Source organism: Stegodyphus dumicola, chromosome 6, assembly GCF_044657685.1.
Source record: "Stegodyphus dumicola isolate Sdum_Otavi_A_Nest chromosome 6, ASM4465768v1".
NCBI lineage: Eukaryota > Metazoa > Arthropoda > Arachnida > Araneae > Eresidae > Stegodyphus > Stegodyphus dumicola.
In genome coordinates, this window is record NC_140773.1 from 71,333,903 (window position 1) to 71,351,688 (window position 17,786).

The 17,786-nt window shown below is 35.8% G+C and overlaps 1 protein-coding gene across 2 annotated transcripts in view; it reads left to right on the top strand.

The window, feature by feature from the left end:
* The window catches only part of LOC118196562 (uncharacterized), a 49,492-nt gene extending 32,727 nt beyond the window's left edge, over nucleotides 1-16,765 (top strand). For both annotated transcript variants that reach the window (XM_085818517.1, XM_085818515.1), the window contains exon 3: nucleotides 14,299-16,765. In XM_085818517.1, the coding sequence (XP_085674643.1) occupies nucleotides 14,299-15,999 (1,701 nt within the window). In that variant the 3' untranslated portion in view covers nucleotides 16,000-16,765. The remainder of the gene's footprint in view (nucleotides 1-14,298) is intronic.
* Nucleotides 16,766-17,786: the final 1,021 nt, after the last annotated feature.

Here is a 17,786-nt window from a genome sequence, read left to right on the forward strand (position 1 = left end):
GACACAAATTGATATGCATACAGGTTTCGGCGAAAATGCTAAATTTTACATTTTGGCTGTCAATGAATGAACGGTTGTCGCTACAGCGCATCTGATCTGCGCAACTGGCAGGATATTTAAGAGGAGACATTACGATTCCAGGTCATAAATTCTTCACGAATTTCATTCCGTGTATTCTGGTAGACAGTAACTATGCCTCGCATACAGGTGCGTGGGTGAACCATGGCCGCACACAGCGTCAAGAAGGAAGCCCAGAAAAACGATAGAAAGTGAAGACCGAGCAATCGTCAGAGCGGCATTCACAGCCCCAGATGCATCATGATCATCGATTGTACGGCAACTAGGGCTTCAGTGACCGCAAGGACCATTCATAGACGGCTCACAGAAAGGGGGCTGAGGTATTCGTGTAGCACGTAAGTTTTCGCTGTCAATTTAAACTGTCGATTTTAAACTGTTTTCGCTGAGTTTTCTCTGTCATCGGTTTTGCTGTCAATGTTTGGTCCGGCATTGTTGATTTTAAACTGTCAATTTAAGCTGTCAATTTTAAGCTGTCAATTTTAAACTGTTTTCGCTGACTTTTCTCTGTCATCGGTTTTGCTGTCAATGTTTGGTCCGGCACTGTGAGGGATACTTAACTGACCCGTATTTCCTGCCTGTTCGTTTGGACAAAAGGTATTTTAAGATTTTTTTGTAGTAAGTCTTACTTGAACTGTTGAATGATCACAGACATAGAAATCGCTGTGCATAGTTGGTTTCAGCCTGATGGCTCTTCAGCTCCCTTCAATCATCTCGGTCAGGAACACTTGCGACACAATGCGACCTTTCGACAGCAGTAAATCGGGCATGATGGTCTCATTCGCCAGGGTCTGACCTATCCTCAAAGGAGGTTTTTTTCTAGAGTCACCTGAAAGGTTTCGGGTACTCAGGAATAGTAAATCGGGCATGATGGTCTCATTCGTCAGCGTCGGACCTATCCTCAAAGGAGGTTTTTTTCTAGAGTCACCTGAAAGATTTCGGGTACTCATGAGTAGTGAAACCGATTTTCTCATTCTCATCTGAGTAACTGCCGAGACCATTCGAGAGATGCCAAGAATATTTAAAAACTTCAGCGATTCCGTACATCGCTGACTGCAGGTTTGTATTGCCGCTAGCGAACGAAACTTCGAATGCCTTCTGCGATTTTCCTTAATATGGCAGCTTTTACATTTTGATTAATAAAACAGAGTTCCTCACTTATATATTGCATTTTCATCTCTCATATTCTCTGTGCGCTAGCACAAGACAATAGGGTTTCAGACCATACATTGCTGTCCGATCCTGATTAACGTTTATGAGAAGTTGGGGTACGCAGTAGCAAATCACCCTGTATATACGCAACCGGAAATGCATAAAAATATTTTTTAACTAAATATTTTTCAAGCTTTTTTATTTTAGTTTTTTTAGATTTTTAAAATACAGTGCTTGTCAGAATTAAAGGATAATCTAAAAATATATGCTCATTTATTAAAGTTTTCAGTGTCCATTGGTGCAATTATTTATATTAATCTTCTGCAACTGAGTGCAAAATTGAACTTCTGTGCTAGGAAACTGTTGTAAAATTTATTTTGTCTTTAAAATTGAAAGAAAATTTTGTTTTTGTTAACTGAAAATTTCCTTTTCAGTAATTGAATTCAGATGCAGCTTATGTTGCCACTTGCCGTAACTGATTAAGAATATACTTATAACAGAGTGTGTGACAATTATTCCTAAGTTTTTGCAGACCTTCTTTCTTTCTTGGTTTAGTGTCACAATATTTGCTCATGTCAGGAAGTTACGCAAAATTAAAAGCATGAAGCGTAGTTTAAATATAAGAGTTTAATTTTAACTTATTGGAGATCTCACTGCATTGCTGTCGTGTCATGGAAACTAGTCCCTGTTGGATCTGCGGAAGGTTTCATTTATACTGTGATGCTGTTAAGTGATTTACGAGCTTGTAGACTGCCCAGGTGTTTATTTATAAACTTAGAACCTTATTTTGGAAATAGCTGAAATGGTAGCTATCAGGGCAAAAAGCATTTGAATTTTTTCAGTAATTTTATACAACAATGCAGCGTTTCATTTTGAGTTAAAAATTAAGTTGTAATTCCGTAGGTTAAGGCAAACGAGGGCTTTTAATCTAAGGCAGGAACGCCTTCGTGGAGGACTTTTCGTAAGAAAACTGGCTCGTATTCACGTTACACGTGGGGAAAACCATAAAACCATGCAACCAGCCTGTTCACCTAGAAATAAAATCCGGCATACTGTGGGTAAAAAAAAGTATTTGCACACCTACATTTTTGTTTGCAATTCATAAAAAGAAGCAATAAGAATTAAAAAAATTGGTATTGCCAAATCAGAATAAGTTTAATGATCCAAAACAAACAGAAAAATTACAATAATATAAATAACAATGCTTTTTGGTAACAAAATTAAAATATCTCATATCAAAAAAGTATTTGCACACCTGCATGAATACAAAAGAAATAAAATATATAAGCAAATTTCAAATAACTAATATTTAGTATGCATTCCTTTAGCATCTATTACTGCTTGTAATCTTGCTGGCATTGATTTAATTAAATTTTCTGTAACAGTAGGGTCAGTATTCGACCACTCTTCAATAAGGGCTTGTTTAAGAGCAGATTTGCATGAAATCTTCCTTTTTCTTATTTTTAAATCCAAAGAATTCCACAAATTTTCCAAAGGATTTAAATCTGGTGATTGTAGTGGAGTGGCAAGTTTTCTGGGTACATTATAAAGCAACCACATACGCGTTATACCGGCGGTGTGCTTGGGATCATTGCCTTGCTGAAAATAGTACTAATTACTGATACCCAATTTTATTGCACTTTGTGGTAAATTATCTCGCAACACATCAATATAGGTTCGAGCTGTCATATTCCCATCAATGAAACACAAATTACCAACTCCTTTGCTATCCATGCACCCCCAAATCATAACAGATTAACTGTTATGACCTCCATGTTTAACTGTAGGTAACGCATTTTTGGTATGAAAAGCAGTACAAGTTCTTCTCCAAACTAATTTCCTGCCATCTGATTTAAAGATATTGAACTTACTCTCGTCGGAGAATATGACATTTTTCTAGAAATCAATTGACTTATTGATATATTCCTTAACGAATTCAAGTCTCTTCAGTCTATTTCGTTCAGTTATGAGAGGTTTTTTCTCCTTGGAGATCTCCCATAAATGTGTGCATCGTGCAGGACATTTCGAACACTTTGGGCACAGATTTGAACTCCAGATGTTGAAGCGACATCATTGGCTAAAGAAATTCACTAACAAATGAATTTTTTGATGCTTCTCTTATGATTTTTCGCTTCATTCGCAGTGAAAGTTTCTTTGGGCGTCCAGAGCGCAATTTATTTGATGTAGATCCTCTTTCTTTATAACGTTTTATAACATACCGAACAGTAGAGAAGCAAACATTTACTTTTTTTACATATTTCTCGATAACTTAGGCCATTTTCACGTAGAGAAACAATTTTTTCTCGCAACGAAATCGGCAATTCAGATTCCTTAGGTGCCATTATAATTTGAATCGACAATCAACTGATAACGTTTCGACAACACCTCCTTTTATATTCGTCTTACGTATGCTATTTACTGCGGGATGACTGTCAAATAATAGCATAAAAATGCAAATTTGCTAAAGTTGAGTTGAGAGTGCAAATACTTTTTTGACATAAGCTATTTTAATATTGTTGCAAAAAATGTTTTTTATTAATATTATTGTATTTTTTGTAATTAATTTAAGTGAATAAGCTTATTCTATTTCTTAAATGCCAATTTTTGTATTTCTTAATGCATTTTCTTATAAATTGTGAACAAAAATGTATGTGTGCAAATACTTTTTGTACCCACTGTATATTTGTATGCAGCGGCTTTAGCTACTTGGCTACTGGTGGAGCGTTTAATCATTAGGAACAGCTTAATAAATTATGTTGAATTTTAATGATAACTTATTATTTCCGCAGTTATATTTGCAATTAGTTAGTTGTTAAGGGATATAACTTGCCAATAATTCAATATAATGCTGCGTTTGCCGTTAGGTTGAGTATTCATTTTAATGAAGTTTCGTATCACAGAATTTCTAAGAACACGAAAGCTTTAAAAAGACCGAAAAATAAGGTATATTTACTCTTGAACATTTTCAGTTATTTATTCACTTGCAAATGAATTTCTTTTTTGCCTGGGGTTCATGCAAATTTGAAATTAAAAAAAGAAAACTTTTGATTCAGATTATGAATTAATATTTATCTGAAATGCAAAGACTGAGTTTAGATTAGAAAACTTGGAAATCTACGCATATTTAACAAATATCAGAAAGAAAAAAGAGCTTCCAAATGTTAAAAAAAATTTAGTCCTTATTTTTACAAAAAGACTTAACCCTGCTGTCTGTCAATATAAATGACATATTCAATTAACATCCAACTGCACGATGGTGGACCTTGAGCGTAATCCTTTTATAAAAGAATTACGCTCGAAAGAAACGAATTATTAGAAAAGGAAGTTGTTGGTAAACCAACAACATTACATACATTAAAAGTACATACATTAAATTACATACATTAAAGTACATTATTAAAATTACATACATTAAAAGCAAGTTGTTCGTAAACCAACAACTTCCTTTTAATGTATGTAATTATTCCAATATTTTTCAAACTTAATTGCAACTGGTTAATCGATTTCTGTAAAAATCTAGTTTTAATGACCAAGAAGAATTCCAAAAACCGCAAATGTAAAAAGCAACGTATTAATATTTAAAAACGTAAAAAACAATATATTGTTGCGTGCGTACGGGTTCGTTATGAAATGAACGCACAAGTCCGATGAAAAACGAACAAAAATGTATTATTATCACAACAAAAATGCTTAAATTTTCTCAAATTATCATGCAGTATTACAATATCTCACAGTAGTTATCTTTTAACTACTCAAATGTACAATAGAACGTAATTCAAAACAGCTAAAGAACGCTAATCCGCGAATTCGCTATAATCAACAACAGCAGTTTTCTAAACAACAGCAAAGCAACTACCACAAACTGAGATGTTTTCCTCCTTTTATAAGATTTTAAAATCACGCGCTAGAATTTTCCAGTACTTTCTCGAAATCAAAAAGAGATATTTATTTATTTAATGCACGCGCTCTTGTATTTTCAATTTTCCGGCTTAGCTTTCTTTTAATATTCGTCATGCGCTGCACTGCGCGAGAAATAAAACCATTTAATTTATAATTGAACTAACATTAGCTTTTTAAATACCAAATTCGTAACACTGCCCCCTTCCCAAGGACTGGACGTCCCGGGCAGTACAATGCCTGGACAGGAAGCTAAACTTACAACTGTGGCATAAATGCATTAATAAGCATTACATTACAATAATAAACAACATGAACAATAAATGCAATACATAAAACAAATCAAATGCTATCAAATACAAATCAAATACACATTTAAAAACAAAATGGACCATGGTCTTATACTATTTACAATTATTTACATTAAGTACTATGGCCATAGTAATAAGCTAACCTGTCGTAAGAGTTCGACTTTAGGTTTAGAGTTCGAAGACTTACGAATCCGAACCATGACGTCATTTAGTCTGTTCAGCACTGTATACGGATCATCCGAAGGTGACTGTAATTTAGGACTCAGTCCTTTTCGTTGAATCGGGTTCCACAACCACACCTTGTTTCCTTTGTTGGATCTATGTCTAGTAGCTCGCGTGTCGTATCTGGTCTTCATTTTCTCCGTCGCCAAGTTGACTCGCTTTCGTGCAGAACGATGCATCCTCTGAAACCGGGCCTGGGCATCTTGGCAGTGTTCCTCAGGCGATGAAGGCGCATCCGTATGGCGACTAAACAGGCGGTCACAAGGCAGACGAAGGTCTTGACCGAAGAGCTTCTGAGATGGAAAATAGCTGGTAGTCTTGCGTTTCTTTTCGACCCTGGTATGATTTCGGCATCTTCCCGAGCTCGATCTTTCGGACAAGGCGTCGACATTTCCAGGCGAGGATCCCTTTTGAGGATGGATAGTCATGCCATCAGATGCTGAAAGCAGCTTATTGTTTTTGAAATCTAAGGAAAAATTGTATTTCCTTAAAAAGTCCAATCCGAGTATGCATGGATCTGTAATATCCGCCACATATGCCGTGTGATGGTCGGCGGCACTTCCAAACGTGATGTTTACGTTTAACTTCCCAGTTATGTCGATCTTGTCACCAGACGCAGTCTGAAGGGTAACACAGGATGGCGTCCAAATAAGTTTATCTTTAAACTGTTCAGCTAAATCTTTCCTAATGATGGTAACATTAGCTCCTGTGTCAATGATCATATTGCAAGGAACTCCATCGATATTCCCATTGAGGGACAGTCCGTTATTGTTGCCACTCACTATAGAGATCTTAAGCGCTTTAAAACAGGGTTTTTCATTATCTGGCAACCTCCGTTCCTTGATATGGTCATTAATTTGTTTCCTGCGTCGTTGTTCAGAAATTGTCTCAATTTTCGTACCCTGGGGTGTTCTGCAATTCATTCGTACGTGGCCTTCAGCTCCACAGTTCCAGCACTTTGGTTTCTTGTCAGTCCTTTTCCTTCCCGTGGCATTTAATTGTCTGTTTAAATCGTATGCCTTATTTTCCGTGCTCTGGGGAGTTCTGCAGTTCCTTCGTAGGTGGCCTTCAACACCGCAATTCCAGCACTTTAGGGTCGGTTTCGTTTCACCACTATTCCGTCTTAAAGCATTCACTGGTCTCGTCAACTCATCCGTTTTATTATCCTTGCCCTGGAGTGTTGTGCAATGCCGTCGTAGGTGACCTTCAGAACCACATCTCCAACATCTTACAGCCACTTTGTTCTCACTGCTACTCCGTATCAAAGCATCGACTTGTCTGGATAAATCATCTAAACGAGCCATCAATTGGTCCCCTGGGTCGTGGACTCGCACAGCTCTGACTGGGTAGCGATCTCTAAGAGTTGCTTGCTGGGCTGCCTCCAATTTCACGGCGTACAACAGAGCGCTTTTTACATCCTTTACATCTGCCATTCGTAGAACCTTCTGTATTTCGGGATCCCGGATTCCATCGATGAAATATTGCAGGGACAGGATTTCCCTTGTTTCTGTCGGACACTCCGAAAAGGCGTGATGTGACAGCCTTTCAACATCCGTGGCGAGCTCCTGAAGTGATTCGGTGGGCTTCTGTTGACGGGATTTTAATTGAAGCCTGCTGTAGTCTTTTAAACATTTCTCGCCAAAGCGCAGCTCCAAGGCGCCGGACAGAGCTTCGAAATCTAACCTTTTGTTTTCGGGAAGAGTCTGAAGGATATCCGCTGCGTCGGCTCTTAAAGAAGCGGCGAGATGACAGGCCTTAGGTTGGGAATCCCATCCATTTGCATCCGCAACGATAGAAAACTGGGTCTTGTACACTTGCCAGGATGTCTTCCCATCATATGTGGATAGCTTCAGAAATGGACGAGCAGGCATCGGTAAGAATTTAAAATCATCACTCTTGCTCCCTGCCGTCGCTACGAATTTCTTTAAAGTTTCCATTTCCTTGGCAACTGCAGAAACTCTCTCATCAATTTGTTGTTCGATTTGGTGTTGGACGGCACAAACTCTTCCTTCAATTCGTTCCTCCACAGCAGAAACTCTCCCTTCTATATGTTCTTTTACAGAAGAAACTCTTTCTTCTATTTCTTCTTTCACCGAAGAAACTCTTTCTTCAATATGATCTTTTACGGAAGAAACTTTTTCTCAATATGTTCAACTTTATTTTCAACTGCGTCAATTCTGCCTTCCATAGCTTGAAATTTATTTTCTATTATGCAAGTAATTTCTCTTTTCATTTCTTCTTGACCAGCTTGAACAGCTTTCATTTCGTCCTTAACGGATTCCTGGCCCAATTTCATTTCCTCTTTAATTTCTTCTTTAAATGAGGCAAAGGCTGATATTAACTGCCTTAATTGCTCTTCCATCGCTCTTGTTATTGGCATTCAAACCCCACTTCTGACACCAAAAATTGTTGCGTGCGTACGGGTTCGTTATGAAATGAATGCACAAGTCCGATGAAAAATGAACAAAAATTTATTATTATCACAACAAAAATGCTTAAATTTTCTCAAATTATCATGCAGTATTACAATATCTCACAGTAGTTATCTTTTAACTACTCAAATGTACAATAGAACGTAATTCAAAACAGCTAAAGAACGCTAATCCGCGAATTCGCTATAATCAACAACAGCAGTTTTCTAAACAACAGCAAAGCAACTAACACAAACTGAGATGTTTTCCTCCTTTTATAAGATTTTAAAATCACGCGCTAGAATTTTCCAGTACTTTCTCGAAATCAAAAAGAGATATTTATTTATTTAATGCACGCGCTCTTGTATTTTCAATTTTCCGGCTTAGCTTTCTTTTAATATTCGTCACGCGCTGCACTGCGTGAGAAATAAAACCATTTAATTTATAATTGAACTAACATTAGCTTTTTAAATACCAAATTCGTAACAATATTAACATTTTCCTTTAGAGTCTCTCTGTTTTGGCAATATTCATCTACACGTTAAAAAATCATTGAAAATGTTTATAAACACACATGTTCATTCTATATACAGGAGTTCAAAATTAATGGGTAATTACACTGTAAGAAGCTTCCTTTTTCTCTACCGCGTGCCTTTCGTGGCATAACTTGAACCATGGCTGGCTGGCTAGAGAGGTCCGGAGTTCCAATCTCGGGAAGTATTGCTGATTTTTCGAGCTTCCTGCTCTTGCTAGGACATAATAATTCTACTACTAGCACCCGAACTAAAAATGTACTGGGTGATAAGACGTCACCATCCTGGATATAGCAGCTGGTCTTTCTCATCCCCAGTTGTCCTTTAAGTGGGGGAGAATATAAGGAATTTTCGTAGTTATTGCCTCCTACCTTACTAGTGCCCGAAATACGATACCCTTGCCGGTATTCGAACTTCGGATCACCAGAATGCTAGCCAGATATGCTTCCAACTACACCATGAAGGTACGCTGTGGCGAAGAAGAAAATTTCTTATAAAGAACAGGTATAAATTTTGCATAAATGTTGTAAAGATGCACTACTTTGTTTACTAGTTGGATAGTGCTAAAATATTGCAAATTATGCACAAAATTTAAAAGGAAATTGCACCATCTTCTTCTCGAGTTTATAATAATTTAACAGGCTGTGTTATTCCCTCTAATGGGAATACGCACTTCACAATGTCTTCTCGTTCTATTAATTAAAGCATCAATTAAGTCTGTAGGAAACAAATGCTATTCAGTGCTGCTATATAAAAAGTACAGATCTGTGCTCCCGAAGGCTTCGATAAGGATGCTGACGGGTCAACTCATTGGCATAGGACATCTTAAATATGCTCTCTAGAACTGACGGTTTGCGAGTATGAGATCAATTCATTAAAATTTCAAATCTCATTTTTGGAGGTTCAAACCGCATTCTCCAAATTTCCTCAGATTGAAAGTATTCAGCCACCAAAGTAGTTCAATGAAGTCAAACATTGTCATTCGTGAAAAAAGACGTCTGGGCCCACATCAATCATAAACAGTCTTATTTAGGGACGCGAAGAGACGTTTATGCATCTCTGCACGTTACAGAGCCTCTGTCACAGGTATGGAGCTTGATGCGGCTGTTTCTGATGATTCCTTTCCCAAGAAACAAATAGCTATTAATGAAACAGTGCCGTTCATGGATTTGCGATAAAAACTTACATGCTTCATAGTCTCTATGGGACAAAGTACGTTCAGAATCATTATTTAAACTGAGCATGATATCATCCATAGAGCCCAGTCATCTAGGCTGGGCTCGAGTACTGACAATGAAGGTGGTACGTCTTGAACGTTTACAATTTATAAATTAATAGTGCTAAAATTTATACAATTTGTAAATTAATAGCAGAAAGTTAGATGCAGCGCAGTGGTTTTGTCGCATAAAGATGATCATACCCATGAAGACATCGGTAAGCAGTAGACCTGCTTATTCGAATATCAGTGGCTGCTGAGAAGGCTCATATCACCTGTGTTGTGTTTATTTAACAGCATTGAGAAATAACGATCTAAAGGTCCTGTATTCGCCTTCATATGATTTCGATTAGCAAGCCGATGAAGTGTTTCAGTTTTTAAAGAATGATTCCCAGTTCTTGAAAATATGCTTCAAGAAATTCATCAGTTGTCTAGTGATATTCAGTTATGCCTAACTCATCATTCATCTAAATTTTGCGAATCATTCTGCTCTTCTGGCATATATTTAAATGATTTCTTTCAGACATAATTTTATTTTTAAATAAGAAATGTATGTGGCTTTCGGACATGTTTACTTTTGTAATTTGCTTGTATTAGGCTAAGTTGCCCATTCTATATCTTAATACCGGTGCAACAGCATACTTTGTATCCAGTAGCGTATAGTTACCATAAATGTGAGCAATGAGAAATTTTAATCAATTTAGGGCAATTAACAAGAGTTTCGGAATTATTTTTTTATATTTGAATAGCATTTTACGTAATAAGGAGAACGGCACGATAATTTAACTGAATTTTGTGGGAGATGATTTTAAGATTTCTCTTCTCTAAGCACATCAAGATTTTGTATTACACAGGGTGTTCATTTTAGAAACTGATTATTTGTTCAAATTTGGGAACTTCGCTTGATGCAATTCCTGTGTTATTTCAAAGAAATAGCTCAGAAGAGGCCAAATTGCGGCTCTCCGACACCTTAACTGCGGCTCTCGAGCTACTTGCGATCCTTTGCCATCTGAAATGCGACTTGTTTTGAATAAATAGAGTTTAATTTTTTATTACAAATGGAATATGGAATAGAAATCATGCAGTGTCACGTTTCGTTATTAATCGCTAATTGAATTTCTGATATTATGTACGTAAAAATTTGTTAGGTTTCAAACTGTCCACTGCTGGCTTATTGTCATAGCAACAAATACGTAAAATTACAAATAATTCCATTTCTGGTAATTACTATTCCGGTTATGTTACTTTTTGAACAGGTAATGGTCATCGTAATACACTAATACAAAGTTAATCTAAAACGCAATGCTAATGTTTGTTTTATTTTTTGTCTCTAACATTTTTTCTCTGAAGTTAATTTTAATTCAGACAGTATATGCTTACATTCCTGTGTGATCCCACTGTTCACAACAGTTGTGATCCACCTGGAAATTTGCTATTCCTTGAAAGGTGCTACTTTTATTCAGTCCTTGATTGGCATGAGTAACTGCTGAAGAAACCTCATTTTCCTTGCAATCCATATGGAGCTCTTTTAAACTGAGGAGGAATTTTACGAGGATTTTATACTTGGTCAGGAGACTTGTCTCAATTTTCAGCGGAACTCCTTCAAAACAAATTTAATATCCCTAAGAGAGGCAAGCATTTTTATGCAATTGTTTCACAAATTTCGCCACCATTCACAATAATATACTTACTGAACACTTTTTCCACATGAAACTCTATCGTTCGTAAAAATTCCTTGGTAATCCTAGACAGAGATCATAATTTATTTAACCAATGGTTGTGCATGCTGAAATATTTGGAGTCATGGGAACAATCACTGGTTTAATAATAATTTAAATTTTAGTCAAAATGTTTAATTCCCATTTTATCAAATATTGCTTTTCCAGGTAGAGATCTTTCACCTTAATCATCAAATCTTCATATCAATAACATTGCATTAAGAAATGAAGGATAAACAGAACGCAACGTCTCTCTTCTCCAAAGTTTCTGTCAAAATCGGCATATTGATATCGATCAAATCTCTTTAACTTGTGATATTTTCTCCTATTCTTATATTTCTTGTTTGATGACCTTCTTTCTTTCTACGTGGCACTAGGTTAGAAGGATTTTGCTGCACTAGGTTAGAGTCGCAGGTAAGTAACGCACTAGATTGAAGCATTTTGCTGCCCGGCTTATCTAAAATTTGTCGCCCCTTAATACCGGTACCCCTCTAATCGTACCCTTCTGCATCTGCACCGGCTCTGATGCCAGCTTTACACTTCTATGTGGATTTGTGTTTAATATGTGGATATTTTTTTGTCTTCCTAATTTTCGATCATCATGTACATTTGACACTTCTTTCATGAAAGCTTCGTTGTACGATGATCCACTGCTTAATCACTACAAATTTCAGACAATAATGTGAAACTTTGCTCCCGTAAAAGTTTATTTTTAGAGCCTGCTCTTTTATTTTCTAAAGTATCCTCTGCCTACAGCCTCCATTTCAGATTTATGTTCTATACGCAGGTTAAATAACACAATGGAAACTTGTACTATGTAATTATTAAGCTGACAATAATTTATTTTAAACTTCCTAGTTATTTTACTTCGAATTTCAACATGAGACTGTAAGTCATTTGACAGCCTTTATGGATCCAATACAGTGGATCCGTACACCTATTTGGCAAGATCGTATGAACTATTGTGCAGACTTCTTCCATGTAACAAAAGGCCTCCGCAACAAACATCTGTGCATGTCCCTAGAAATATGAAGAGTTACGCGTTCATGTTATATCTGCACTTACGAAATAAGTTCACTATAGTACAGAGAAGCATATTTTCTTTCTGTAACATTAGTTTTGATTTGCCATATATTTGAAAAACAGCTCAAAATTAAACAGCTAGGATGAAGAGTTCGGTTGGTAGACAGATGGAATATTTGCTCGACGAAGCCTTTTATATAGACCGGCATGAACTACTAGATTTATTAGCAATAGGGCTATGTATGTCCAGAGTTATCGTAACGATTCAAGAAGCGGTTTCGAGAATTTTTAATGATGCGCATGAACTTCTTATCTATGTCCAAACTTATCAGGACAATTTCAAAGAGAGTTTTAAGAATTTTAAATGATGCACATGAACTTCGTTATCTATGTCCAAAATTATCAGGATGATTCGAGAGATAGTTTCGAGAATTTTCAATGATGCGCCTGAACTTCATTATCGATGTCCAAAATTATCGGAACGATTCGAGGGATAGTTTCGAGAATTTTCAATGATGCGCAATGTACTGATTACTGAAAAATTCTAGCAGATTCCGTTGGATGACAGTCATGGCGTTGGATGCCGTTGGATACTGTATCAGTCAGAACTGTCATGAGATACTGATTATTCAAATACGACTAAAATTTTAACCATATTCTTTTTTTGATGAATTCTTCTATACTGGACATCAGTAAAAGTGTTATCGAAAGTTTTGGGAAAAAATATTTAACGATTTCTTTGGTTAGGATCCAGTGGAGAAACAACATTACTTTTTAAGCCAAAGCCTAAACAAGTTAATAGCTTATTTTTAAATAACTATTTCTTCTTGAATAACAATTTCACTGCAGTGATGTCCTAACACTTTTCCAGTTTAATTTATTATTTTTTCTGAAAGAATGTTCATAAGTTTTTTTTAAAAAAAACTCTCAATTTTTTGTAAATGAGGATTTGTAATTTACTCAGATAATATTTTTATGTAATTGTAGACCAATGAATATGCTTCCGGTTCATTTTATTTATACTAAAATAAAACAACAGCAGTTATAAACGGAGAAGTGTAAAGGAAATCAGAAGAAAATAGTTGGTTTCTCTACCTGAAGAAAAAATGCTCAGTGTCCCAGTACAAGAGTTACGAATTTTTATTTTCTTGGAACTTAACTTTTCTGAACACAGAACAGTAGATGCACTTACTCATATTTATACGTAATCATGCTAATCACATATTCATTAATTTGCTCGAAAAGCTTCTTTATATTCAAAACCAGTTTCATTATTTTTTATATAAATTTGGATTTGCGGCTCCTGGACATTCAAAAAATCTACCATGCGGCTTCCATCGTCTTGAAGTTTGGCCATCCCTGGTATAGCTTATAAATGCATATATTTTCCTTTATATATAAGACACTAATAATTCATTTAATGAATCGCTATTGTTGCTTTGAAACATCTAGTTTAGAACATGCTTGAATCACATGAAAAATGCAAAATTCATGTAGTCTCTTAACATGATAGTTCTGTGTAGACCTTAGAAGAATTTAAATATAAATGCTAAAATGTTCCCGCTTTTTACACGTATATAGATTTTAATTTTTAAATGAAACCGTCTAACAAAATGGCTGACAATTTAGCTACAAAGTAGCCGTTTTATTCTTAAATTTGATTTTAATTTCGCAACTCTTTCTTTTCCATACTACTAAAAAATGTAAGGGTTAAACTTATTTTTATTTCTTTAATTCTAGGTTTTGGGAAACTACCAGTTCAGCTACTCCGTTAGCAACACTGAAGGAGAACAGTTCAGAAAAGAAGAAACAGATCCCATTGGCAGAGTTATTGGCTCATATGGCTTGACGCACAACGATGGAACTCACAGAATCGTAGATTACGTGGCTGACAAAGATGGATTCCGTGCGCATATTCGATCTAATGAACCGGGTGTTGCCAGTTCTGAAGCAGCTCATGCTACTATCGTGAGAACTGATCAAGATCTTCCATTAGTGGCGGCTGCTACTTCAAATGTTGGATCTGGAAGTTATGGGGATAGATTACGGACTTCAGTTTCCAAAGTTGCTTACGTAAGTGCAGAGGAAGACAGCAAGAAAAGTGATAATATCGACAATGCTGCTAAAGAAACTAGGCAACAAAATTTTGATGATTATCGTCCTCAGAGTCCTGTTGCATATTACCCCAGCGAAGCTACTGGACAAAACAGCCCACTGAGAACAAGCGACTTCGAAGAAGCTCGAAGGTTGCGTTCTCAGGCTCCAACAGCTGATTCTAAGCCTCCTGACGTTTATTTTCCACCCATTGATCCACATACAGCTGTAAGAAGACCAGGATATTACTTACCAAGAGAGCGAGGGTCGGAGGATACATACTTTCGTACTACATCTAGACGTCCTTTCACACCTCCTTATGGTGGATTTGATGACGATCCCCTGCCTGTTGACAGGCGTCCTGGTATTTCGATGACAACCATTCACGGTGGTGTAGGATCCGATCGCTTATTACCATCGCCAGTACCAACACCTGGTTACGGTGCGGGCAGATATCCAGCTAGTGACACATCAGCACGTAGAGATTTTGGGTTACCCCGTTATCCCTTGAATCCAAATTACGCAAGCATTCCTCGAGTACCTGGAAGTGTTTTGCCTCGAGTACCTGGAAGTGTTTTGCCTCTAGCACCCCGTACTATTCCTCCAGGAGTTCTGTTTGGCCATCCGTCGTATGATGGAAGAGCTGGTCCTCCTAATTTCGTTCTTCGAGCTGTCCCTATTCCTAATGGCATCCAAGCAGTGAAAGTAGATCCTACAACAGGTCAAGTTTATGAGAGATTAACCTATCCCTTATTCCTCAGACCTGATGGCATTCCGGCGTATGATAAGAATATATTGTTGCATAATGATGATGTTAGTGACGATGATGCAATACGAAATGACAACCCAGGTTATTTTGACATACCATTAAGCAAGCGGCCGAACTATCGAGGTGCCCGCAATCAACCTTTCGATGAGGATTTTCAGGATAGAAATAGACAATATAATCGTAGCTATGTTATCGATGAAAGAAGTCTGAGCAAACCTTCAGCGAGAGATATAGCCTGGGTAAACAGACAATTGGCGCTAGTTGAAGGTTTTAATCGGAACTTATTACCAAACAGATTATTCAGAAATAGTTTACCTTACCAGAATGCTGAAGATTCAGAGACCGACGATTTCGATGCAACTAGAATTGATGCAAGAACAGTCAACGATGATTCAGGTTTATCCAATCATTTTCATAGTGCAGCTTTGTATGATAGACCTGAAGACGACTCATTTTCTCGTAATCCCAGACACACTGAAAATCTTACTCCATCCGATTCCAAAGAGGTACAAGTTAAAGAAAGTAAATCAACTTCAAATGGAAATGATGGTAATTTATTTGAAAAGGAAGCGGAATGAAAGGGAACTTTGTTTTCTTGATCGTTACGTATGGATTTTTGAATGTTGTAAAATACAAGCAGCTGTAAAAAGCAGCTGTGAAATATAAGTTCAGAAAAAAATGAATATTCCTTCCTTTAGAGAAATAAAGGAAGTTCAAACGGTTCTACCTAGCTTAGACAGAGTGTTCATTCCGTTTGAGTGTGCATGAAAAAATTATCATTAGCAAAGAATTTTATAGTATGCATAATGTTAATAATACGTCTTATTAACAAAAAAATCCCTTATCAAGAGTTTTGTGCATTATTTTCTGTAACACACATCTTTTTTAAAGTAATTGCAGTGGACAAGAAACAAAACAGAAATAATGCAGACATATGACGGTCAAAGCATTTTACTGGCCATTTAAATAAAATGAAGTACTGAAAGTGTGGTAATAAAATTTCTTTAATCTAAGATCACTAAAAATGTAAAAATGTTTAGTAATCTTAGTTAAAATTCCTACTTATGCTTCGACAGACAACTGTTTGGTGAATTAAATCCAGTGAACTTAAGGATTTTGGAGACGAACAATTAATAATTCCTGTGTAATCCTATGGGATGAGATATAATTTTAATCCAATATTTCATTGGACTAGACTTTATGCAAATAAATTATTTTCAAAGGAAGAGTTTTGATGTTCATATATTTGTTGAATTTGATATCATTTTGCTGAATACTCTTGAATTGTATTAAAATATTCTCGTTGTTATTCCATTGTAATGCAAAATAAAAATTACAAATCAACTTGCTTACCTTATTTAATCAACGTATTGAAATAATGCTTCTAGGCATTTAATACTGGTACCGAAATATTAGAATTGTATTAAAAAAACTTTGGGGTCATGTAAATATGATTCCGTTTTCTGATATTCCTGTTTGTTAAGAGTTAAGGTAAATATTGGTAAACGTTTCAAATTTCAGTTTTTAATTTTTGATTCAGAATTCAAAATCTGACTGCAGGTCAAAAATGAATTAGTTCTTAAAACATTTTTACTAGAACTGATTTTTAGATGACATTAAAATCATGCATTATGATTATAAAATTCACATTAACGCTGTGTAGTTTAGTCACATCATTTAATGTGCTTCCCAAATTTGCGTCCAAAAGATATGCCATTTGAATTTGTGAAGATTTCATATTTATTATTATAAATTATTCTAAATTCTTGTCCATAAGAATCACATTTAAATAAGTAAAAGTGATTGAAAACGTAGCTGCGTCTTTGAAGGTATGTGATGAGCATAATAATAAAATATTTTTTCTAATAATTATTTAATAAATTTGGATGTTTTTGCGTGAAAATACCACTGCTGGTTTGTAGTAGAGTTAAATTTATATTTACTTTAGAAGTTCTACAAATACCATTAGAAATGATTAAATAAATTTATGAATTTGGAACTGATTGAAATTTAATTTCCTAAGGTAATAACATCAAAAATTAAATACAACAAATATTCGAAAAAGAAAGGTAATAAATTTTGTAATAAATATTAAATAATGATTTAATTAAGTATGAAGCTTAAGTTACTGGCAAAAATAGGAAACAATTTTTAAATTATAAAGAAGGTAATTATTTATCAGGAGAAACATGGATGCTTGTTATTTTCAGAAGGAATAAAACCTTAATATAGCCACTGTTTTTATTCGCATTAGGATATCATCAGATTCGGATTTTAATTAGACTTAGCAACATTAGACTTAGTGCTTTAACAAGCAACAACACCTCAAAGAATAATTTAAAGACTAAGGAAAGGAGTTACCTAT